This window comes from Macaca thibetana, chromosome 1, assembly GCF_024542745.1.
Source record: "Macaca thibetana thibetana isolate TM-01 chromosome 1, ASM2454274v1, whole genome shotgun sequence".
NCBI classification, from domain to species: domain Eukaryota; kingdom Metazoa; phylum Chordata; class Mammalia; order Primates; family Cercopithecidae; genus Macaca; species Macaca thibetana.
In genome coordinates this window covers 87,996,215-88,021,366 of record NC_065578.1, presented here as the reverse complement: position 1 = coordinate 88,021,366, position 25,152 = coordinate 87,996,215, and the positions used below count along the sequence as shown (strand labels likewise).

Below are 25,152 nucleotides of genomic sequence, written 5' to 3'. Positions count from 1 at the left end.
GTCTTAAGACCCTTTGAAAATAAAGTTTTTCATAATCAATATTAAAACTTTTGAATCTAAATGGCTAGTTTTATATATACATACACTCCTACTAGACACTCCCAAATTGTTCGTGTTTGACAAAAACACAAATAGTGACTGCTATCTCTTTTGTTTACATTGGCATGTGACTGAAAGAACAGATAAATAGTTGTTTGCCACACTGTGTTTGTGTGAATATCAATCAGTTTTTCTTTCTCTATCTGATATTTACAGAGCTTGTTGCCTTAAACAATTCTTTATTTTCACATTTTTCTTAAAGCCTCTCTCTATACACAGGAAAGCACAGGCAAATTCACTTTTGTATTCTACGGTAGGTTGAACTGTCACATGCTTTTCCCCTGTTATATATCTATATGTAGTTTATGCTTATACTTCAGAATTTCTCCCCAGTGCTTTCCAAACCTCTTGCATTTTACTCTCCTCGAACGACACCCCTACCATCCCCCATCTCAGTGACTACCAGGCTATTATCACAGTAAACACATCTGGATCAGCAGTTAGATTACCAAAATTTCAATGTTACTATTAAAGTGTCAGTAAACCATTAAAAGAATCAAGGCTGGAGATGGTGGCTCACACCTACAATCCCAGCACTTTGGGAGGCTGAGGTGGAAGGAAAGTTAGAGCCCCTGAGTTCGAGACCAGCCTCCGCAACATAGTGAGACCCTGTCTCTGAAAAAAAAAAATAGCCAGGCATGGTGGCACGTGTCTATAGTCCCAGCTACTTAGGATGCTGAGGTAGGAGGATCACTTAAGCCCAGGAGGTTGAGGCTGCAGTGAGACATGATTATACCACTGTACCTAGCCTGGGCAACAGCAAAATGCTGTCTCAAAAAACAAAGAAAAATAAAGGAATCAAGATATGATTCTACAAGAAGGACCAGTCTCATAGCTTCTGTATACCTTCAGTTTGGCATAAGAGTGATGCTCAATAGTTCATTCTTCCACAAGAACTAATGTTATTTGTCATTCAGTTTTCTAATATATTTTTAACAAAATAGAATTTGTTGCCTTTTTGTTTCCTGTCATCAAAGCTTTTAATATTTTAAAATTAAATCATAAAAACCATAATTTTAAAGTATTTTGTCCAACTTGAACACTTCATATTCTTCTCTATCCCCATTCAGAAATCCCTTCTATAAGCACTTTAGTTTGTTACATGATTTTTAAAAATCTGGTTACTGAACTGGACAAGTCATCGGTTTTTAGAAGATTTCGACTACTTCCACTTTTACTTTTACTCGTTCTGCTCATGAAAGATGATCTGGTTTCACTTGGACTCCAACCAGGCAGTGCAACTGATGTTGCTTTTGACCGTCCAGGGACATTCTCTAGGATATCTTGGCAGCCCATAAGACGAACTTCCAAAGTACCTGTTAGCATACATAAATATCAAATAAGAACATCAATCCTTAATCCATGGAATCCTTAAACTAAATCTGTTATCTATTCAAAAAAAGAAAAAAATAATCTGGTAACAAAAACTCTTCTCCCAGAGGATTTGTGAGGTAGTTATCATCTTTCCTATTTTAATTAGAGAAACCATTACAAATTCCTTAGACAATTAGAAGAAATTTTATAGAAAAGAACAGCACCTCCTGGCTGTGCATGGTAGCTCTCTTGCCTATAATCCTAGCACTTCGGGAGGCCGAAGTGGGTGGACTGCCTGAATTTAGCAGTTTGAGACCAGCCTGGGCAACATGGTAAGACTCTGTCTCTACTAAAAATACAAAAAATAGCTGGATGCGGCAGTGTGCGCCTGTAGTCCCAGCTACCCGGAAGGCTGAGGCACGAGAATTGCTTGAACACAGGAAGCAGAGGGTGCAGTGAGCCGAGACTGCGCCACTGTATTCCACCAAGACTCTCTCTCCCAAAAAAAAAAAAAAAAAAAAAAAAGGAACAGCATCTCCCAAAAGCTGTCTGTCTGTAGGGCATAAAACAAAACAAGTTACATAAACTATGTTGGTAGAGGTATGGGAGGAGAAACATAAAGCTAAATAATATGCCATTAAAATGGTACGTGAAAATTGGAAATAAGGAAGTCTCACTATGTGAAAAGGAACTACGTTTAATAGTTACATAGTTAACACAGAAAAGAACTTTACAAGGTTTTTGTGTAACTAAATAAATTTGTGTTCTATTTGATGTAAAATGACATTATCTTTCCATTCTGTTAGTTTAATTAGCCAAAAAATTATGGGTTGTAATTAAGCATAAAATAACTTCAATTTATTAGGCAAAAAAATACTAAAGATGTTCAAAATGAAAACAAAGAACTATGCGTTAGGTCCTCGGGATATATGGCTTTGTCATTATTTGGGCTAGGCGCAATATACTAGAATTTAAATAATGCTTCAGTATTAACATTTTAGATACTGTACACTAAATAACATTTTAGGAGGAGTATTTCTGGTAAAAGTTGTCCCATTAATTTAAATAACTACTTAATTTTACTTAAAGTTTTAAATTGTTTTTAATAATACTTAAGTACTTATATATTTCTGTCCAGGTAAGTAACAAAGCCTCCCAATCCAAAATACCAAAAAAAAAAAAAAAAAATAATAATAATAATAATAATTCAGACAAAATATATGATAAAAAGGGTTAAAGACACTGGACATCAGGCAATGAAGAATAGTGATCCCCGAGAGACGGGAAACAAATGAGATAAGCCCTAAGATTGCTCCAGCTTACTGTCTTAAGAATTTCTAGGACACAGCGCAGGGAGCGGGGAAACTCAGGGGAGCCAAGTTGAAGAAACAGAAATGAGAGTACAAGGAAATCAAAGCAGCTAGAGTTCACAAGGCAGAATAAAGGAGACAGCTGTTCATAGAAAGAACTCCTGAGATGGTCAGAGGGTTTTCAAGTATTCATCAAAGTACTAATCGGGCGCGGTGGCTCACGCCTGTAATCCCAGCACTTTGGGAGGCTGAGGCGGGCGGATCACGAGGTCAGGAGATCGAGACCATCCTGGCTAACATGGTGAAACCCCGTCTCTACTAAAAATACAAAAAATTAGCCGGGCGTGGTGGTGCGCGCCTGTAGTCCCAGCTACTTAGAGGCTGAGGCAGGAGAATGGCGTGAACCCGGGAGGCAGAGCTTGCAGTGAGCCGAGATTGCACCACTGCACTCCAGCCTGGGCGACAAAGCGAGACTCCGTCTCAAAAAAAGAAAAAGTACTAATCAGCACCTGCCTATGAAGAAAAGATCTGAGGCAGGGTAAAGAACCAACTGAAAAAGTTAGAAAGAACAATACTCAGGGCATAAAGGCAGGAATAGTGTTTGCCACCACCAACCAGGCTTGAAAATCTCAACTCATGAGGTACTGAAGAAAATATCCAAAAGAGTCTTGCCCCAGCAGTAGAGAATAATTACCCCTAAACTAAATGATTTCACATAACAAATCTTTAAAGCAGTACCCAAAAGGGCCATATTGTTTCCAAGTAACTGTGTCCTAGTATAAAGTTCAAGAATATTTATAGAAATACAAAAATATTCAGCATCCAACAAGGGAAAATTCACAATGTCTGCCATCTACTCAAAGATTACCAGCTGTATTTGTTTTCTATGGTTGCATTACAAATTATTACAAGCTTAGTGGCTTAACATAAATGTTAGGGTTAGAAGGCAAGGACATCAAAACAGTCAATCTACTGAAAATGTGGCACAGACACATGGAAGAAATGAAAAAGACCTAAACCAAATTTCTAGTGATTAAAAAACGGCAACATCTGAGATTAAAAAAAAAAATACACTGGATGGGACTGCAGGCAGAATAAACATTGCAAAAGAAAGATTATTGTTCTTGAAGACATAGTAAAGAAATGATCAAAAATAGAAGACACTAAGGAAAGACTTGGGAATAAAAAAAGAACAGAGCATATATTAACTGTGAGTTTAATTTCAAGTGGCCATATATGTGTAATTGAAATTTCTCATGAAGAGAGAGCAGAAAGAATTGGAGACACAAAATGTATTAGGAAAAAAAAAAAAAAAAAAAAAGGCCATGAATTCTCCACATTTGATGAAAACTATAAACCCAAGAAGTATACAACAAGAAGTTCAATGAACACTAAACAAAAGAAACAGAAGCAAGCCATACTAAAGCACACCATAATCCAATTTCTCCAAACCAGTCATGAACAAAAAACACTAAAAGTAGCCAGAAAAAATCATGTTACATAAAGAGGAACAAAGATTAAGATGGCAGGAGATCTCTTATGCAAAACAATGAAAGCAAGACCATACACTTAACATATGTATAGTTTTTGTATGTCAATTATTCCGCAATAAAACTGCTCTATAAACTGGATACTGATGATGGTGAAATAGGCATATACATTTACTAAAAAAAAACTTTGTATATTTAAAATGAGTGAATTCTATGGTATGTAAACTATATCTCAATAAGGCTATTAACATTGGGAGGTGAAGTGTCAATAATGTTTTGTTAGACTGTGGAAATCTTATCTTACTGTATAGTATTAACACATTAAGTAGAATATCATTTTGAGTTCAAAAAATTTGTTGTGTTTCTTGTTTTGTTGTTAAACTGGCAAATTTAGCTAATTTCCACTGCAAATGCTCAGCTGTAAAATGCATCCTGGGGAAACTGAAAACATCTGGCTACTACTTCAAACTATGGTAGCTTATTAAATATTTTAGTAATTTCAGTATATCAGAACATGACAATGCTCAACACCTGCTTTCATTTAGGAAAAAAAATCTAGAGGGAGTTCTTTATTAAACATCTAGAAGTTTCTTTATGAGGTGACACAATTGCATATAAACACATTAGAAATAGTTTAAAACTACATTCATAAAGCACAATATGAAATTTTCAAAACAAGCAAATCCAAGAAGTAAATGTTGGTATTCAGAAGTAATAACTATGAATTGCATTAGAACAAGTAAATGCTTTAACATTTTTCGTTCAGCTTTCTGGAAAACTATTTTATACCTATTTCACTAATTTGGTATTTCATCGTGGTATGATTAGGCAACTTTTTAAAATTCTGTAGAAATATCCTCTTATAAAAACTAGTAAATTTCTCAAAACGTGAAGCGCCCCCCCCCCCAAAAAAAATCAACTTTACCTTATTTGAAGTAGCAACAAATTTGCAAATTTCAGTAGTATAATCATGCAACCACAAAAGAAACCGGAGTATGAGATGAACCACAAATAATAGCATGCAGTAAAAACTTCAGAACAGCAAATGCTCTTACTATTCATCCATGTTCATCTTTCGTCATGTGGAGTCTTCTATTAATGTCAGTACTATTTCCCTAGTTACTTAAAATTTAGTTTATGGTCCCTTAGAAGCTTAAAGAATTTTTTTTTAAATGTCTTAAGAATTGTAAGATACTTCTTTTTTGGTTGGTGACTTATATAACTGTGAGTAAAGTTTAGTAATGGGATGACGAACAGGGGAAGAAGGAACTGAAAAGAGGGAACAGGAGACTAGAAAAGGAAAACAATTCCAGTCAGCTCCAGCTGAGTTTCTAAAATGTGACTTTATTACTTTTCTAGAAATATGGTTAATTTCCAAATATTTGACAACCATATTTTAATCAATGCATCATTCAGAAGTGCTTGAGTATCAACAATGTGTTCAGTATTGAGCCAAAAGGTGGTGAAACTTAGTAGACAATAAGTACAGTCCTTGCCTGAAGTATAGTCCTTGCCTAATTGTCAGATACTATTTACCAAGTACTTGTTGAATGTATCAAATATCCCATGCTGGAGGCGAGGATATGATGTAGGTAGACGACAAGGTCTTTGTTCTTTATAGGTCTATATTCCAGTTTTGATTTAAAAATACATATAAGAAGAAGATGAATACTAAGGTAAAGACATTTAAGCAGTGTAGAGGAGGCACCGGGCACAAACCAGTTTGTGACAGAAGATTCATGGTAGGAGTTACAGAGATATGACTGGAAAGATAAATAGGTATCAAATATGAAAGAATTAGATCAGAGGTTCCCAAGCTTTCTCAGTTCATGGTGCCCTAATGTTTTAAACTATTTTTTAACTGTGTCCCAAGGCCCAAAGATATATCTAATAGTTCTGCTTATTAAACAGTTAGGTCCAAACATAGGATATGATTGCTTTCCTAACAAATTAATAGCTATTTGAAAAAAAATACATATAACTAAAAGAAAAAGCATTTTCATTCTTAAGCAAGATTACTTCCTTTTGGAAACTGTATAACTTCTAAAGCTTTGGAATCAGTTTGGAAACTACCACACTGATTTCCTATTTCACACTGATTTCGCATAGCACTTTAAAAAAACCAAAATCACAGCAATCGAGGAAAACCCAGCTTCATAAATACAAGACATCACTGAAAGGAATGTAGCTCCACCTAACGCTGAAACTGTAACTACCTTGAGCTAGTAGTCTGAATGGTGACTATAGGAAGTTAATGCTGTGCTTCCCTCAAAAACTTAAAATATCCTGATGTGGCCCTGTGAATTCACTTTGGTATCCCAGGTTGCCTCAGATTTAAGCACTCAATTTGTGAACTGCACCTTTAGACTGATCCTAATTAGTGGCAACAGCGAAGTTTAACTGTAAATTTGTCCTTCCTGTTTTGATGTATAAGTTTGACACAGAGTAAAACTGAATAATGATACTCTTAACAACCAGAATGTGATAGTATGCTATGCAACATTGAAGAACACTTTCATAACTTCAAAATTTTTAAGGTTTGTTGATATTAATATTCATAAGAAAATCAAATGATTCTGGAAAGTCATGTAACAAAAATATGTCATATTCACATGGCCCATAAAAAAGAAGCCTTTGTGGGTGATGTCAGAGAAAATGATGGAGTAAGAAAGTCCTCATGTGGTACAGATCAGATCACATAGCATCTAGTATTTAAGATGGACATAATTGCAGAATAAAGTATATTCCTTTAATAAATCTGGCCTTGTGAAATTGTTTTTTAAAAAGATATATGTAATGAATCCTAAAAAAAAAAGTACAAAGACAGTCTCTTTACAGAAATAGAAAAAGAAACTGACAGAAACTTTCAGAATTGAGTTTATCACAACTCTGGAAAACATTCAAAGGTTTACCACAAATAAGCAAATGTTTAATCAAAATCCAAAAAGCAAGTGACACTCTGGAGAGCTCTGTGGAGTTTTCACTTACCTTTGCCTCATCCTTCTCTTAACTCCCAACAGCTTGGGGGCAGTATTGAAGATGGCAGCCTGCTGTAAGGAGGGGGCAGAGATCTTTTTCTAAAATAATTGTGATCACCTGCTTTGACCTGTCTGAGGGCTCCTTAAAATACTAACACCAACAGCTTGCCATTATTTCACATAACTAGAAAATCTTTGGCTGGGCACAGTGGCTCACGCCTGTAATCCCAGCACTTCAGCAGGCCAAGGCGGGTGGATCACGAGGTCAGGAGATCGAGACCATCCTGGCTAACACGGTGAAACCCCATCTCTACTAAAAATACAAAAAATTAGCCGGGCATGGTGGTGGGCACTTGTAGTCCCAGCTACTCTGGAGGCTGAGGTAGGAGAATGGCGTGAACCCGGGAGGCGGAGCTTGCAGTGAGCTGAGATCGTGCCACTGCACTCCAGCCTGGACAGCAGAGCGAGACTCCATCTCAAAAAAAAAGAAAGAAAATCTTTGAAGGCAGAGAAACAGCTAAGTGGAGAGCATCTGTCAAAAACAATGGAAGGCAAATGAAACAGTCTCTGCAAACTAAGGAAAAAAGAAGATCAGTTGGGGTAAACAATAGAAAAGCCAAAGAACCTGGGAGCAACAGCTAGCAGAGGAAATGCTTTGGAGAATAAAAGACTTTGCAATGCTTGTACATATTATTGGGATACTAGAAGGCTACGTGCAAGGAAGAGGCATCCTCGGAAGAGATCTGAGAACACCCTAAGCTCTCACCTATGATTGACTCTCAAGCTCTGCACAAAGCAAATGCAGAGTTGTACAGTGTCTGAGTGAGTGCTCAAGCACAGGGCCCAGCTGCAAAGACTGGGCAATCTTTTCTTCTTCAGGAATTAAAGGAAATGTCTGTTGAAACACCCGATGACCACTACACAGTAAGCCAAAAAGTATCTGAGACAGGTCTCAATTTAGAAGTTTATTTTGCCAAGATTAAGGACATACATGACATAGTCTCAGTAGGTCCTGACAACACGTGCCCAAGGTGGTCGGGTTACAGCTTGGTTTTATATATTTTAGGGAGACATAAGGCATCTATCAATACATGTAAAATGTACATTAGTTGGGTCCAGAAAAGAGAGACGACTCAAAGTGGAGATTTTTCAGGTCACAGGTGGACTCAAAGATTTTCTGATTGGCAATTGATAGAAAGACTTTATCTAAAGACCTGGAATCAATACAAGGGAGTATTGCAAGAGTGTCGTTAAGATAAGGGGTTGTGGAGACCCAGGTTCTCATTTTGTAGATGAAACCTCCAGACAGCAGGCTTCAGAAAGAAGAGACTGTAAATGCTTCTTATCTACTGAAAAAGTCTGTTCTGTCAGTCTTAAGGTCTCTGTTTTGATGTTACTGCTGGTCTGCTATGCCCGAATTCCAAAGGGAGGAAGGCATAATGAGGCATGTCCAACCACCCATTCCCAGCATGACCTGAACTAATGTTTCAGGTTTACTTTAGAATGCCTTTGGCTGAGAGGAGGGGTCCATGCATTCGGTTGGGTGGCTTAGAATTTTATTTTGGTTTACAATGTATTAATGAAATAGACACCTCAGGGATAATACATGAGAAAGAAGACAGTCTCTACAAAATAGATTATAAAAGTTGCTAAGCAAACAACTACATTCAACATATAGCAGAAAAACGAAATCTTTGGGAGTAGAATCTGATTTGTGAGTAAGTATACTAGGGAAAGGAAGTACTTGAATTATGAAGCAAGCACAGTAACAGAATATGGTCAGTTCACAGAAAAAAGAAATTAACAGAAACTGTCCCTGGGGAAGCCAAGATGTTGGACTTACTAAATTAAATTGCTCAAAAATCTAAAAGAAACCACGGACAAATATCTAGGGGAAACAAGAAAAGTGATGTGTCAACAAGTAAGAGAACATCAATACGGAAAAAAAAAAAATTATAAAAAAGAACCAAACGGAAATTCTGGAATTGAAAAGTATAATAACAAAAATGAAAAAAATTTACTAGAGAGGTTCGATACAAGATTTGAGCAGGCAGAAGAAAAAGTGAGCCAACTTGAAGGCAGATCAATTGAACTTGTCTAGTCTTAAGAGCAGAAAGAAAAAATAATGAAGAAATAAGAGTCTAAGAGAAATACCATAAAGCACACCAATGTAGGCAAAAATCAAAATCTCAGAAGGAGAAGAAAGAACATTTGAAGAAATGATTGGAAACTTCCCAAATCTGAAGACAGACACGAACCCACTCATCAAGCTCAATGAATCTAAGCAGAATTCAAAAACATCCACTCTAAGACACATTATAATTAAACTGTGAAAAAACAAAGAAAATCTTGAAAGCAACAAGACAAAAATAACTCATCACTTACAAGGGATCCTCAGTAACATTAACGGTTGATTTCTCATTACAAAGCATAAAGGCCTGGAGGGAGCAGGAGGACTTTTTTTGTTTGAGACGGAGTCTCACTCTGTCACCTAGGCTGGAATGCAGTGGCACGACCCGGCTCACTGCAACCTCTGCCTCCCGGGTTCAAACGATTCTCCTCCCTCAGCCTTCTGTGTAGCTGGGATTACAGGCATACGCCGTCATGCCTGGCTAATTTTTGCATTCTTACTATAGATGGGGTTTCACCATGCTGGCCGGTCTAGTCTCAAACTCCTGACCTAAAGTGATCCACCCGTCTCGGCCTCCCAAAGTGCTGGGATTATAGGTGTGAGCCACTGTGCCCAGTTGGACATTTTTTTAAGTGCTGGAAAAAACCAAAATTGCCAGCCAAGAATTCTATATATATAGCAAACTATCATTCAAAAAAGAAAAAAAATAAAAAGGTTCCTAGATAACAAAAGCTAAGGGAGGTAGACACTAGGAGACCCGCCCATAAGAAATGCTAAAAAAGCCTTTTAGATTGAAATGAAGGATGTGGGAGGAGAAGGGGGGGCAGTCAGGAAGGGGAGGGAGGGAAGGGAGGCAGGGAGGGAAGAGAAGCAGGGAGGGAGGGAGGGAGGGAGAGAGGAGGAAGGGAGAGAGAAAGGAAGAAAGGAAGACAAATGCAGGTAAAATTAACTACATAAGTAAATATAGAAGCCAGTATTTTTTTTTTTTTTGAGATGGAGTCTTGCTCTGCCACCCAGGATGGAGTGCAGTGGCGCGATTTTGACTTACTGCAAGCTCCGTCTCCCGGGTTCACGCCATTCTCCTGCCTCAGCCTCCAGAATAGCTAGGACTACAGGCGCCTGCCACCACGCCCGGCTAATTTTTTTTTTTTTTTGTATTTTTAGTAGAGGCGGGGTTTCAACGTGTTAGCCAGGATGGTCTCGATCTCCTGACCTCATGATCCGCCTGCCTCGGCCTCCCAAAGTGCTGGGATTACAGACATGAGCCACCGCGCCCGGCCAGAAGCCAGTATTTCTATATTTTAAGTAACTCTTCTTTTGTTTCCTTTATGATTTAAAAGACTAATGCATAAAACAATATTTATAGGTTATGTTAATGGGTATATGGTGCATAAAGACAGTTTGTGACAATATAACAAGGGCACAGTGAAGGAGTTTTGTAGGCTACTAAAGATAAGATTATAATAAATTTAGGACATTAGTTACAATCACTGGGGTAATCACTAAGAAAATAATAAACCTGCACACAGATGTTTATAACAGCTTTATACATAACTGCCAAAACCTAGAAGCAACCAAGAAGTCCTTCAGTAAATGAATGAATAAATAAATTATGGTACATACACACAATAGAGTATTATTCAGCACAAAACCAAAAATGAGCTATTAAACCATGGAAAGACATGGAGGAAACTTAAATGTGTATTACTAAGTGAAAGAAACCAATGTGAAAAGGCTACATACTGTAAGATTCCAACTATATGACCATTCTGGAAAAGGCAATAACTACGGAGGCAGTAAGGTGAGTGGTTGTGAGGAGTTCAAGATTTAGTGAAAGACCAGGCATAGTAGCTCATGCCTGTAATCCCAGCACTTTGGAAGGCCAAGGCGGACAGATCACTTGAGCCCAGGAGTTGAAGACCAGGCTGGGCAACATAGAGAAACCCCGTCTCTACAAAAAAAATAAACTGAGTGTGGTGGTGTGCACCTGTACTCCCAGCTACTAGGGAGGCTGAGGTAGGAGAAAAAATATATATATATATTTATCTCAGAAAAGGGAGCAAGAAGAGAATAAGAAAAGTAGAGTAGAAGCTGGGCATAGTGGCTCATGCCTGTAATCCCAACACTTTGGGAGTCTGAGGTGGGAAGATTGCTTGAGGTTGGGAGTTTGAGACTAGCCTGAGCAACACGGTGAGACCCCACTCCTAGCAAAAAATTAAAAATTAGCTAGGTGTGGTGGCACGTTCCTGTACTCCTAGCTACTCAGGAGGTTGAGGCAGGAGGACTGCTTGAGCCCAGATGTTTGAGGTTACAGTGAGCTATGATCACACCACTGTACTCCAGCCTTGGCAACAGACAGAGATCCTGTCTCGAAAATAAATAAATAAAAATGGAGTAGAAAAATTCAATTAAAACCAAAAGAAGGTAGTAATAGAACTCAGAGAAAAAAAGATAAACACTTGCAAAAAACAAAAACAAAAACAAAAAAACCTGCAAAATGCCAGAAGCCCTTTTGTTGTATAATAATTTGGCTGGTTTTTGTCCCTGGTTTCTGGAAGACAGCCTCTAAGTCTAAACCTCTGGTCTGTCCCCCAGTGATAGGAGTGCCTTTGTTATTCATAGTGGATACCTCAGATCACACCTGATAAGGTGACTCATGGTTGGCCTCTAGACAGTTTCAGGATGGGGGGCTGGCCATGCCAGAAAGAATGATCATATCTTTAGGAGGTGGAGGCTTTGAGCCACACATCAATCAGTCTGACCTCCTGATCTAGGGAGGGGCACAAGGCTGGAGATTGAATTCAATCATGTGGCCAATGATTCACTCAATCACACCTACGTAACAAAGCCCCAGTGAAAATTCTGCACACCCAATGCTCAAGTGAACTTCCTGATCAGTGACAGACACTGATGTGTTAGGAGGGTGATATATCCTAAGGACGCATAAGGTTTGTGTTTGAGATCCTCTAAGATCTTCCCCTTTATGTTTATTTTCTTTTCGCTGCAGTGAGCCATGAAGGTCCTAATTTGTATCCTTTATAATAAAAATGTAATCCTAAGTATAGTGCTTCCCTGAGTTCTATGATTTTTTCCAGCAAATTACTGAGCTGAGATGCTAGTAGAAATTCTGGAATCTACTGTAGACAGTTGGTCAGGAGTGCATGTGGCCTTGGAAACTCTAAGTTTGCTGCTTGCTTATGAAGTGATGGCAGTTTTGTGGGGGACTGTGCTATAAACCTATTAAATTTAACCTACCTCTCAGTAGTTACCACCAGGATTATTACATCCTATTGGTAATTACTTTAAACGTTTCTCTCTCTTTCTTTCTTTCTTTCTTAGAGATGGAGTCTTGCTCGGTCACCCAGGCTGGAGTGCAGTGGTAGAATCACAACTCACTGTAGCCTCAAACTTCTGGGCTCATGCAATTCTCCTGCCTCTGCCTCCCAAGAAGCTGGAACTACAGGTGCATGCAACCTCACCTGGATAATTGTCTTAAACTATTAAATTAAATAGCAGACACTGGTCAGATGCGGTGGCTCACACCAGTAATCCCAGCACTTTGGGATGCCAAGGCAGGCAGATCACTTGAGGCCAGGAGTTTGAGACCAGTGTGGCCATCATGGTGAAATCCCATCTCTACTAAAAATACAAAAACTAGCCAGGTGCAGTAGCACATGCCTGTAATCCCATCTACTCGGGAGGCTGAGGCACAAGAATTGCTTGAACCTGGGAGTGGGAGGCTATAATGACAGAGTGAGACTGTCCCAGTAAAAATGAATTTAAAAAAAAAAAAAAAAAAGCACAGACTGACAGAATGGATCTTACAAAACAGGACACAATAATATATAATCTAAAAGACACTCATTTGAACCCAAAGACAAAATCAAAACAAAGTAGGGGTAGCTGTTCTAAAATCAGACAAAACAGACTTTAAATTAAATATTATTACAGGAGAGAAAGAAGGACATTATAAAGGAGTTAAGGTAAAGGTAAAGGAGTCAAGCCATCTAAAAGATATAAAAATTATAAACATACATGACCTAGCAACAGAGCCCACAAATATAGGAAACAAAAATTTACATAACTGAAGGGAGAAACAGACGGTTCTACAGAAATAGTTAGACATATTACCATACTTCCAATAATGGACCTATTAGAACATGATCAAAGAAGAATGAAAGAAAAATAACTATTGGTGAGGATCTGGAGATACTGAAACCCACTTTATACATTACTGTTAGAAGTATAAAATAATGTAAATGCTGTGAAGAACAGTTTGACAGTTCCTCAAAATCTTAGATATAGCTACCATATGACCTAGCAATTATACTCCTAGGAATATACCCCCAAATTGAAAACAGATGTTCAAGCAAAAACCTGCACATAAATGTTCATAGCAACACTACTCACAACAGTCAAAAGGTAGAAAGAACCCATATGCTCTGACAAACAGGTCAATCAAATATGGTATATAGGTTGAGTATTCCTTATCCGAAATGCTTGGGACCAGAAATATCTCAGATTTTGGAATGTTTATATTATATTATACTTACCGATTAAGCATCCCTAATCTGGAAATCTGAAATCCCAAATCCAAAATGCTCCAATGAGCATCATGTTGGGTGCACAAAAAGTTTTGAATTTTGGAATATTCCCGCAAGTGGAATACTATTCAGACATTAAAAGTGAGTGAAGTACTCATACATAACATGAATGCACCTTGAAAACAATATGCTAAGTAAAAGAAGCCAGGCAAAAAAGGTCACAAATTATATAATTTCTATCATATGAAATATCTAGAATAAACAAATCTGTAGAGACAGACAATTAGTAGTTGCTGGCAGCTGGGAGGAAGGGGGAATGAGGAGTGACTGCTTAACGGGTATGCGTTTCCTTTTGGGGTGATGCAAATGCTTTGAAACTAGGTAGTGGTGATGGTCACACAATATTGTGAATATACTAAATGCTTCCAAATTGAATAAAATTAAAATGGTTAATACAACAAATTTTATTCTATGTGTATCTTATCACAATTGAAAAAAATCTATGCACAAGTTTTTCAATTATTAAATCAGAACCAGTTATAGACAAAAATACACACAACAAACAACGGATATACACTACATACCTGTTAATGCTGCTGGTTTGGATAGTGTACTATATTGATTTTGTGTAGATATCATACTTTGACGTGGACTTAGTGTTGGTGATGCAACAAGTGACAGTTCTTCAATAATAATACTGCTTTTGGGATGATTCTTGGGAAGTTCATTTAATCTCTGCTCTAATGAATACTTTAAAAGGTCCAACTTCTGACTTGATTCATTAAATCTTGCTTGAGCCTTGCACAGGGAAAAGACAATTGTTGTCACTCAAATAATCACGTGCTTTGAATAATGTATTTATTAAATCAAATAAAAATTTTATTTAGAATTACTTCTGAAAGTGCTTTTCTGTCTGTTACTTTTCCTGAGCCAAGTAATTTCATTACATTCTTTGCACCTTCTGCTACTGCAAACTCTATCCTAAAATGATGCCTTAATTCTTCCATCCGAAGTTCAAGAGGACTTATCACAGGTTTTGCTAGAAGGGAAAAAAGAAATTTTAATTGCACCATTTATTTGACTTTCCAATTTGCAGTGATTAAAATCATGAAAGGAAATGAATTCCTGTGACATTACAGTAATTTAGTCCTTACATCAATAAACACTGAAATAAAAGTATTTGATATGATACTGAAATTCAGTCTTTCATTTTTTTCATTATACATCAAAATTACAAATCTGGAAAAAAGATTTTAGAGGTGAAAGATATCCAAATATTGTAACACTGGGAGACTGAAAGTTTCTACTCCTACTCTTAGCAACTAGCTGTTAAAGATTTCTTCTGGAATTAAAAATAAATAAATAAAACAAAACCAAAAAAACAAACGAAAACAAAATCATACTCTTAAACAGGTAACAGATTGTTTTAAAAATAGAGACTGATTGTAAGTATTTGATAATCTACTTAAATGAAGAGATATATTCTAGATCAATATCTTCTTGAAATATAAGGGCCAAATATCTAAAAGCATCTATCCAAGTGAAGAGTCTAAAACTCAAGATTAAAAAAAAAAAGATAGTAATAATAATGCTTCCTCCCCCTTAACTTTGAACCACTGCCCTGTTCCTACATAAGATTATTTAGCACCATTATGCTCATAAGAAGGAGGACAATTTATTCCATCACCATTATCAAAAGCCAATTCATTAGTCTGGACTGCCTGAAGAATCTGCATTCGTATGACTTCTATTTTTGTCTTGCTATCCTGGAGCAGTTGCTGAGCTGTACCATGGAGTTTCCGATCCTATTAAAAAAAAAAGTTTGAAAAATTAAGCAAATAAAGGGGAAAATGAAACATTTTCATATCTTCTAAACAGATCAAGTGATGTATCAGCAAGTGAAAAACAGTTAAAAGAATGCTGTTAGCGCTATAATATATCTTATTGATAAATTTACAAAAAAAAGAGCCATCAAACTTACAGAGTGATAATTGTGAAAAACAACTCCATTAGTTAAGACAGTTTGGGAGAGAAGTAAATCTTATTATGGCTGTGTTTTTAAAATTTATTTTTTATTGCATATACTTGCAGTGTACATGATGTTTTGGTATGCATACACACAGTGAAATGATTATTACAGTCAAACAAATTTACTTCTACGGTTACCCCTTTTCATGTGTATATGTATTACGTGTATCTAAAATCTACTCTCTTAGCATATTTTCGGTATATAATATTAACTGTAGTTCATGCTATATATTAGATCTCTGGACTTATTCATCCTACCTAACTCTAAATATGTACCTTTTGACCTACTTCTCCCCATTTCTTCTTCCTCCCTATTGCTGGTAACTGTATTCTACTGTGTTTCTATTTATTCAGCTCTTTTTTTTGGATTCCACAGGGAAGTGAGATCATGCAGTATTTTTCTTCCTGTGTCTGGCTTATTTCACTTTGCATAATGTCCTCTGGGCTCACCCATGTTGTCATATATGGCAGTATTCCCTTTTTCAAGGCTGAACAATATTTCATTATGTATATACATATATATACACACACACAGCACAATGCATTTATCTGCTAACAGATACTGTAGGTTTGAATCTTGTTACTATTTTTTAGAAAATCAAAATCCAAATTCACATTTGTAATTTTCTTATTTTTGCTATACACAAAAAATAAAGAATTTTTCTTTACTATGATCAATAACTCTAAGATTCAGAAACATAGTATGAAATGAATGCCTCCATGATTAAACCTAAAATAAAAACCTAATCAGATAGCATTTGTGTTCCAATTAATTATGCTGAGAGAGGTAGAAAACAGCATTTGTCAACCCTGGTGAAAATGAGAAAGGTCCCTAGAAAGACTTTAATGTCAAAAAATGAGACCTTCTTAATAAAGCTGGAGAACAGACTTCTGTCATTTCTTAAGATTTCAAAAAAAGCTCTGAATTAAGTGAAATAATGTTAATGCCTGATACGATTTGGTGTTTGTCCCTCCAAATCTCATTTTGAAATGTAAGTCCTCAGTGTCTGAATCGAGGCCTACTGGGAGGTATTTGGGTCACAGGGACAGATCCCTCATGAATTGCTTGGTGCCACCCTCACAGTATGAGTACGTTCTCATTCTATGAGTTCACGTTGGTTGTTGAGCTGTTTGTTCAAAAGAGCCTGGTACTTCCTCCTCTCTCTCTTGCTTCCTCTCACCAGGTGACATGTTGGCTGCCCTTCATCTTCCATCATGACTGTAAGCTTCCTGAGGCCCTCAACAGAAGCACATGCCAGCACCATCCTTCTTGTACAGTCTGTAGTACCGTGAGCCAAAAATAAACCTTTTTCTTTACAAATTACTCAGTCTCAGATATTCCTTTACAGTAACACAAATGAACCAATGCAATAGCATACCATTGCTTAGTTCCAGTAACACTGAATGTGAGTGACAGAAGGAACTGTACGCCAAATAATGACCTACTCAAAGATGTCAATGTCCTAAGCCTCAGAACCTTGTTAGTAAGTTACCTTACATGGCAAAGGAGATTTAAGGTAGCAAATAGAATTAATGTTGTTAATCATTTGACCTTAAAATACAGAGACTGTCCTTGATTATCCAGATAGGCCCAATGTAATCACAAGGGACCTTAAATGTAGAAAAGGGAGGAAGAAAAGGTCAGAGTGATGTGATGTGAGAAAAACTGGACCTGCTATTGCTGGCTTAGAAGAAGCCAGGAGCCAAGAAGTGTGAGTAGCGTCCAGCAGCTGGAAAAAACAGGGAAACATTCTGCCCTACATCCTCCAGAAGGGAATGCAGTCCTGCCAACACCTTGATTTAAGCTCAGTAAGGTTCACTTCAGACAAAATAACTACAAAATTATAACATAATACATTTCTGTTGTTTTACACCACTAAATTAGTGATACTTTGTTACAGCAACTGTAGAAAACTAAGAAATTTTAAAAAGAAATATTAGAAGTTAATGCCACCTCCTGTTTTTAGAGTTGCATCAGTTGTTAAAGACTGGTATCCACACACACATACACACAGAAATTGATTAAACATCAAGTTAGAAAGTACTTACTCTTAAGAAAGGACAAGCTTTGCATTTTATTTAAGCATCTCTATTTTTAATCACTAAGGCAATCAGTACTAATTTGGAAATAAAATAGCACACAATCAACCTGTATCCTCCCGGAGATTCATGTCTCTTAGAACCCAAGAGACACGCTTGATGACGGCAGTATTATTTCAATAAATCAAACACACACTATTTGACACTGAATAAAGAAGAAAAAGATTGGAGATAAGGGGAATAAAAGTGAGCTGAGATATACTCTGCTGAATACCAAACTCAGGTTAATATACCATGGAGGAAAAAACATTGCATATTTACGAAATTTATAAATTTTTCTTCTATGTCTTTCATATTCCCAAAGTCAGTCATTTAGAAAATAGCTTCTGGCCAGACTGCTGCATAATGACATTTAGGTCAACAATGGAATACATATACCTATGTTTAGATATATTTAGATATACAAGTACTTACCATTGTGTTACAATTGCCTACAGTATTCAGTATAGTTACATGCTGTTACTACAGCCTAAGTGCAATAGGCTATATACCATATAGTCTAGTACCTTCTAGAATTGTGTAAGTACTCTCTATGATATCCACACAATGATGAAATCACTCACTGATGCTTTTTTCAGAATGTATCCCTGTTGTAATGCAATGCATGACTGAATTTCTTTGAGATCACACTAGAGTAAAAGTATTCCAAAGCTCATAATTTAATGGGACAACCGTACTTTGCAGTCAGACAGACTTGAGCCCAAATCTTATTATATATAAACTTGGACAAATTATCTATTTTCTGAAAGCCTTAGGTTTCTTGCATAAACTATGTAAATTGTGATACCATTCTCTTCAATATAAAACTTTTGTTAGCATTAAACTAAAATTATATTGCCTAGCACATAATTGGCATTAAAATGTTCTCTTTTAGGACAATAAAAATAATGATTAAGTGTCTTGAAGTTCTAATGTAAAAGTATAAATATTAAGTAAACCATATAATATTACCCTCTTCAATTAAGCTACTTCTTTTATTATTTTATTGTCATGCAAAATGACAGTAGTTCCATCATTTTACTTCTTTGGAAATACTCCTTTCTTCACTATTTCAATTCAACAAGCAAGAAACAGCACTTGTATTTTATTTTCAAAATCGGTGAATTTTCCCACAGAAATTTCTGGAGGATCTGCAGGATGTCAACATATGATGAAACTTTTAAAATGGACTTTGGATATTATCTATCACAGGCAATACATAGTTATTACATATCAGTTTTACGTTTTCAGGCATTCAACGGAATTTTTATTGAGCACATAATACGTACAAGGGAAGAGATAAGGCTGGAGTATATGAACTGGTTTACATATTGGAGAAATCTGACTTATGTTGATAAAAACTTTGGGAAAGTTTTTACATATATGAGGTTGAACTACATGAAAATGCCAATGTCTGACTGATTTTGAACTAAAAAAACAGCAATTTTATATGGCTCAACCTAATAGACTAAAGTAATGAACTATTAATAATTGGTACTCTATAATGCTGGTAATTATATTTGGAATAAATATTTTACAATTGTAAGAATAACTAAACATTTATACTATTTTCAAATTATATGTTTTTTATTTTACAAAAAAAATAACATCTTGTTTTGCAAGCTACAGTGGGACATTACAACACATTACATCACACAGAAAACTTTCAAAAAAGCCAATCATTGTTCTTATTAGTACCATCTAGGTAATAAATAGGCCAATCATTCTTATTTTTTCATCATGTATTTATGTTAAAGTAACATACAGGAAGTAAGCCATAAATTACATGCCAGACCAGTGAAAATACAAATATTAATCAATCAGAATGTTACCCGATGAAGCTTATAATTTGCTAGAAGACATACAAATGATTATTATATGCACTAGGAAGTTAAAAGTAGCTGAAGAAAATTCCCAAGAAATATGGAATCAGGCCAGGGATGGTGGCTCACGCCTGTAATCCCAGCACTTTGGGAGGCTGAGGCGGGCGGATCATCTGAGGTCAGGAGTTCAAGACCAGCCTGGCCAACATGGTGAAACCCTGCCTCTACCAAAAATACAAAAAAATTAGCCAGGCATGGTAGTGCCCACTTGTAATTCCAGCTACTCAGGAGGCTGAGGCACGAGAATCACTTGAATCTGGGAGGTGGAGGCTGCAGTGAGCCAAGACTGCCCCACTGCACTCCAGCCTGGGTGACAGAATGAAACCCTGTCTCAAAAAAAAAAAAAAAAAAAAAAAAAGTGGAATCAATTGTAGTTGAGGGAATCCAGAAAGGCTTCCTGAGTCATTATAATAAATAAGTGTGGAATATGTCAAGACTGGAGATTTTCTCATGTTAAGTGCTTTTACAACGACAACAACAACAACAAAAAAAACAAAAACAAACTTCCACTAAAGAACCCAAGGGTACTTTTGGAAGTAACCTGGTTGTCATGGTGGTATCACATATGCATACATATGTATAGAAACATCCAAATTAATCGAAATGTATAACTAAATATCTGCAACTTTTTTCTATCTAAATTAGATCTCAAAGCTTAAACAAACAAAACTGGAGGACTGGCGGTTGGGGAGACCTGGATGGACAGTCTGGTATATCCATATGTGGAGGATTGGGGAACACTTAAAACCAATGCAAGATGCTGGTAAGAACCCCAAATTTTAATAAATACCTTGGTTTACCACCTGAATATATATACAGGAGACATGTCTTTATTTTTATTATTTATTATTTTTTTGAGACGAAGTCTCAAAAACTCCCAGGTTCAAGTGATTCTATAAACAGGAGACATGGCTGGGCACGGTGGCTCACGACTGTAATCTCAGCACTTTGGGAGGGCCAGGCAGGGGGATCACTTGAGGTCAGGAGTTCGAGACCAGTCTGGCCAACATGGCGAAACCCCATCTCTACTAGCCATACAAAAAATTAGCCAGGCATAGTGGTGTGTGCCTATAATTCCGGGTACACAGCAGGCAGGCTGAGGGAGGAGAATCGCTTGAATTTGGGAGGGGGAGGTAGCAGTGAGCCGAGATTGCACCACTGCACTTGGGCCTGGGCGAGAGAGCGAGCCTCTGTCTCAAAACAACAACAACAACAAAAAACAGGAGGTATGTCTTTAACATATCTCATGAAGCCCCCAGAGATCGTTTCAAAGGATAAAAAAACAAAAAACAAAAAACAATGATGCTGCTTAAAGCCACACTACCAAATAAGAAAATGGCAAGCTAAACTACTTATGTAACGGGGTAAAATAACTGCATCCCATTTCTCAGATCCTTGTGCTGACAATAAAAACATGTTAGTCATAAAAGGGATAATAAGAAAATAATTACAGTACACACAGTATGAAATAAGAAAAAGAACAATGTGTAAATTATGGGCCAGAGGAAGATAAATGGAATGGGCAGTGAAGTGGTATCAATTGTTTTAACAGATACTTATTATTTGTAGCAAATTACTTCAATGTAGTATTGTTTTAGGTATTGAAGATATGGTAATAACCAAGATAATGTCTCTGCCTGCATGAAATTTATTTTCTAATGCTGAAAACTGATGGTAAAGAAACTGATCACATAAATTGTAATTTAAGGTAGTGGTAATGCAATAAAGGGATAAGAAGAGACAGAGGTTGCTATTTATCTTAGGATAAGTAGTGAAGAGCTTGCTGAGGTGGTAGCATCCAAGTAGATGACTTAATGAAGGGAGAAAGCCACAAAAGTACTTGGGAGAACAGATACCTAGGCAAAGATATAGCAAGTGCAAAAGCCCTGAGGTAAGAGTGTGCTTGCTATGTTTAAGGGATAGAAAAGAAGCTAGTGTAGCTAGAGAGTAATGAGAGATGAAGGTGTTTTAGAAGATGAGATCAGAAGCTATAGGTTTTCAGAGTCAGAATAAGAATTTTGGATTTTAGGTATGAGGGAAAACCACTGGAGGGTTCTGAAGCAGGAGGGTGAAAATATCTGACAAATTTAAAAAGGACAGCTCCGATCATAACATGCACAAGGGTAATAATTTAATCATGTAGAATCCCATAACCAGAGTCCTGTTGACAATTTTTACTGCCAAACTGAATTAATCATCCCTGTCCCTAAATTTGCTCCCCCTCATGAATTCTCTGTCATTGTGAAGGGCACCATAATTTATCAGTCTATCCACATAACCAATCTAAGAACAATCTTTGACTCTGCCTCCTTCCTCATATCTAAGATACCAAAAGTATGACTCTTATCTTCACTGTTTTCACTGCTGTTACAAGAGAAAGGAAGCTATTTAACCTGTACTACTGCAAAACACTACTTAAACTTACTGCCTGCATATAAGACCTTCTTTAATTAATTCTTTAAGTCTGAGGAGGATGGATGTGAACTTTTTTTTTTTTTTTGAGATGGAGTTTTCCTTTTGTCGTTGCCCAGGCTGGAGTGCAATGGCGTGATCTCGGCTCACCACAACCTCCACCTCCCAGGTTCAAGTGATTCTCTTGCCTCAGCCTCCCAAGTAGCAGGACTACAGGCATGCAACACCATGCCCAGTTAATTTTGTATTTTTAGTAGAGACAGGGTTTCTTTATCCATGTTAGTCAGGCTGGTCTCTAACTCCCAACCTTGGGTGATCCGCCCACCTTGGCCTCCCAAAGTGCTGGGATTACAGGCGTGAGCCACCACACCTGACCGGATGGATGTGAAATTTCTAAACTTGAAATCTGATTGTGTATTTTCCCTTTTAAAAGGAGCTCCCTGCTTTCAGCAGCTCCATCTATCTTGTAAGATAATCACAACTGCTTAATTCTGTGCAAACTACCATATAACCTGGCTTTTCTTTCAGTTTCATTATATCTCTCACTATGCCTCACCCACTTAAAACTCCACAGGTGGGGAAGGGAAAGAAGCCCTAATGGAATCACCTGGAGGACTTTTCCCAAACAAAATGAATGTCTTTCTGGAGATTCAGATTTGTTTCCCTATGGCTTTTAATTGAAAACGACTGCTAGAGTTGACAACTCTTACTATCAGAAGTACATTTTAGCTACCCTCAGATATGTTAGGTAAGAAATATGCTAAGAACTTGTGCTACAGCCACACCAAATCACTTTCATTCCTTAGAATAAGCCAGGCTATTTCACAGTTCCTTACTGTGTATATACTGCATTCAACCACACCACCATCCCTAAAAAGTAATTTTTTATTAAATGCCAAATCATCCTTCAAATATCATACTAAAACTTAAAAGATTTCATTCTGGCAGTTAAATGATTCTTCTCCATTGTGCTTCCAAAGTCAGTCAAACAAATCACTGTTACACACTGTAACTATTCACACACGATATATCTCGTTTTAAGATAGCGGGTCTCTTAAAAGCAGGATATTATCTATTGAGTACCTAGTATGTAATAAGGACCATCTTTATTACACTTATACCCCACAGCCTAGCATAATGGCTATCAAACTTTTAACTAAATCCTTAGTGAATAAATTAATATTCCACATAATTAAAATTTATAATTTTCCCTAATCTAAAACGATGTACTCTGACCCTTTGAGAAGTTTAAAGATGAAAAATAAAAACAGTTAAGGTGGAATCTAGACAGAAATAACTGGCAGGCCTATCTCAGAGACAATAGTAGTTGCAAATGGGCTTTGGACATCCATTTGAGTCCCTCTCAAATTAATAAATCTAATTCAAAATAAAAACCTATGCAAAATTGACATATCTGTTTTAACAGGATGCTCACAGCCTTGTTCACCTTGGATCTGTGGTTGTTTTAGGTTATCTGTTTTACTTTTAATATGTCCATAACTGTTCAACTTAGAGCAGTGGTTAGTAATCTTTTGTGGATTAAATACCACTTTGAGAATAAGGTGTAACCTACAGCCCTTTCATCCATACAACTATCAACACAGACACTTGCTTTTCCTATAACTTCAAAGGGTTCATAAACCCCTCAAACTAATCCCTCCACCCCAGATTTAAAAACTTTACTCCAAAGGTAGTAGCTGGGTTAATTTGAAAATGCTCAGCATAATGTGCTAAAATCGCAGTTTCAGGAACAAAGAAAAAAAAAGGTCAAAATAACATTTTATAAAAATATAAAATCCCTAAAACTAAATGTCAGTGCTAAAAATAACAGCACAAACAATAACTCTATCATCCAATAAGAAATGTTCAAAGTTAGTGAAATAATATCCTATCAAATATCACATAAGTAAATAGGAACAAATACCTTTCTCTAAAAGTAACAAAAAATTCTTTTGAACATAAAATCTAATGCTCATAATTAACGTTAAAACATTTTTTATGAAAAGTACACATTTCTTTCTTTTTGATATCTTCCCTAATGTCTTTTTTTCTTTCTCTTTAAACAATTTTTTTTTTTTTTTTTTGAGACAGGGTCTTGCTATATTGACCAGGCTGGTTTCAAACTCCTGGCCTCAAGGAATCCTCCTGCCTCAGCCTCCCAGAGTGCTACGTATACAGGTGTGAGCCACCAGGCTTAGCCTCAAATTTCATTTGGGGTGAATAGCTAGGATGCACGACTAAGAAAAAAAAATTTCCCTCTGATTTCAAATTATTTTTAAACTGAAAACAAACAAAATACATAAGAACTTTTATTATGAAATTATTTTAAAAATATCTATTAAAATATAAAAAATTGATTTGCAGAGATAAAAATATTTAAAATACATGAGTTGAAAGTAAAAAGGTATATTTTATAATTTTATATCCTTCTTAGAATTTTTGGAAATTATTAAAACTATAGAACCTTAGGCTGAAGAGAACCTTGAGGATAATCTGGTTCAGTGGCTCACAACAATTTTCTTTTTTTTTTTTTTTTTTTGCTGCATTATACCTAATAACAAGGACATGTTCTTATTACTAAGAATTGCTCCACATAACACTGACTTTCAGTTAGGAGTTATATGCCCATACCAGATTCCCAAGAATGCACAGGTCTAGGCCAAGCAATTATTGATGATGCCAAAATGTACCATCTTTTCATTTGCCCTCTCCCGAAAACTTGGGAGAGTGGTCTATAATGTGGAAAACTCATTATAGACTAAATTTTTTAAGATAATTTCTTTTTAAATAATTTTAGATTTACAGAAAACTTGCAGATATGGAAAGCTCTGTGTATCCTCTACCCATAAGGTCAAATTTTTGATTAACTAGGTCTTGGTAGGAA

The 25,152-nt window shown here is 36.5% G+C and overlaps 1 protein-coding gene across 3 annotated transcripts in view; it reads right to left on the bottom strand.

Moving 5' to 3' along the window:
- Positions 1–25,152, bottom strand: part of PKN2 (protein kinase N2) — a 158,448-nt gene that overhangs the window by 44,543 nt on the left and 88,753 nt on the right. For all 3 annotated transcript variants that reach the window (XM_050806324.1, XM_050806341.1, XM_050806332.1), the window contains exons 4-7: positions 15,554–15,671; positions 14,760–14,905; positions 14,451–14,664; positions 1,230–1,415 (exon numbers count right to left, since the gene is read on the bottom strand). In XM_050806324.1, coding sequence (XP_050662281.1) covers positions 1,230–1,415; positions 14,451–14,664; positions 14,760–14,905; positions 15,554–15,671 — 664 coding nt within the window. The remainder of the gene's footprint in view (positions 1–1,229; positions 1,416–14,450; positions 14,665–14,759; positions 14,906–15,553; positions 15,672–25,152) is intronic.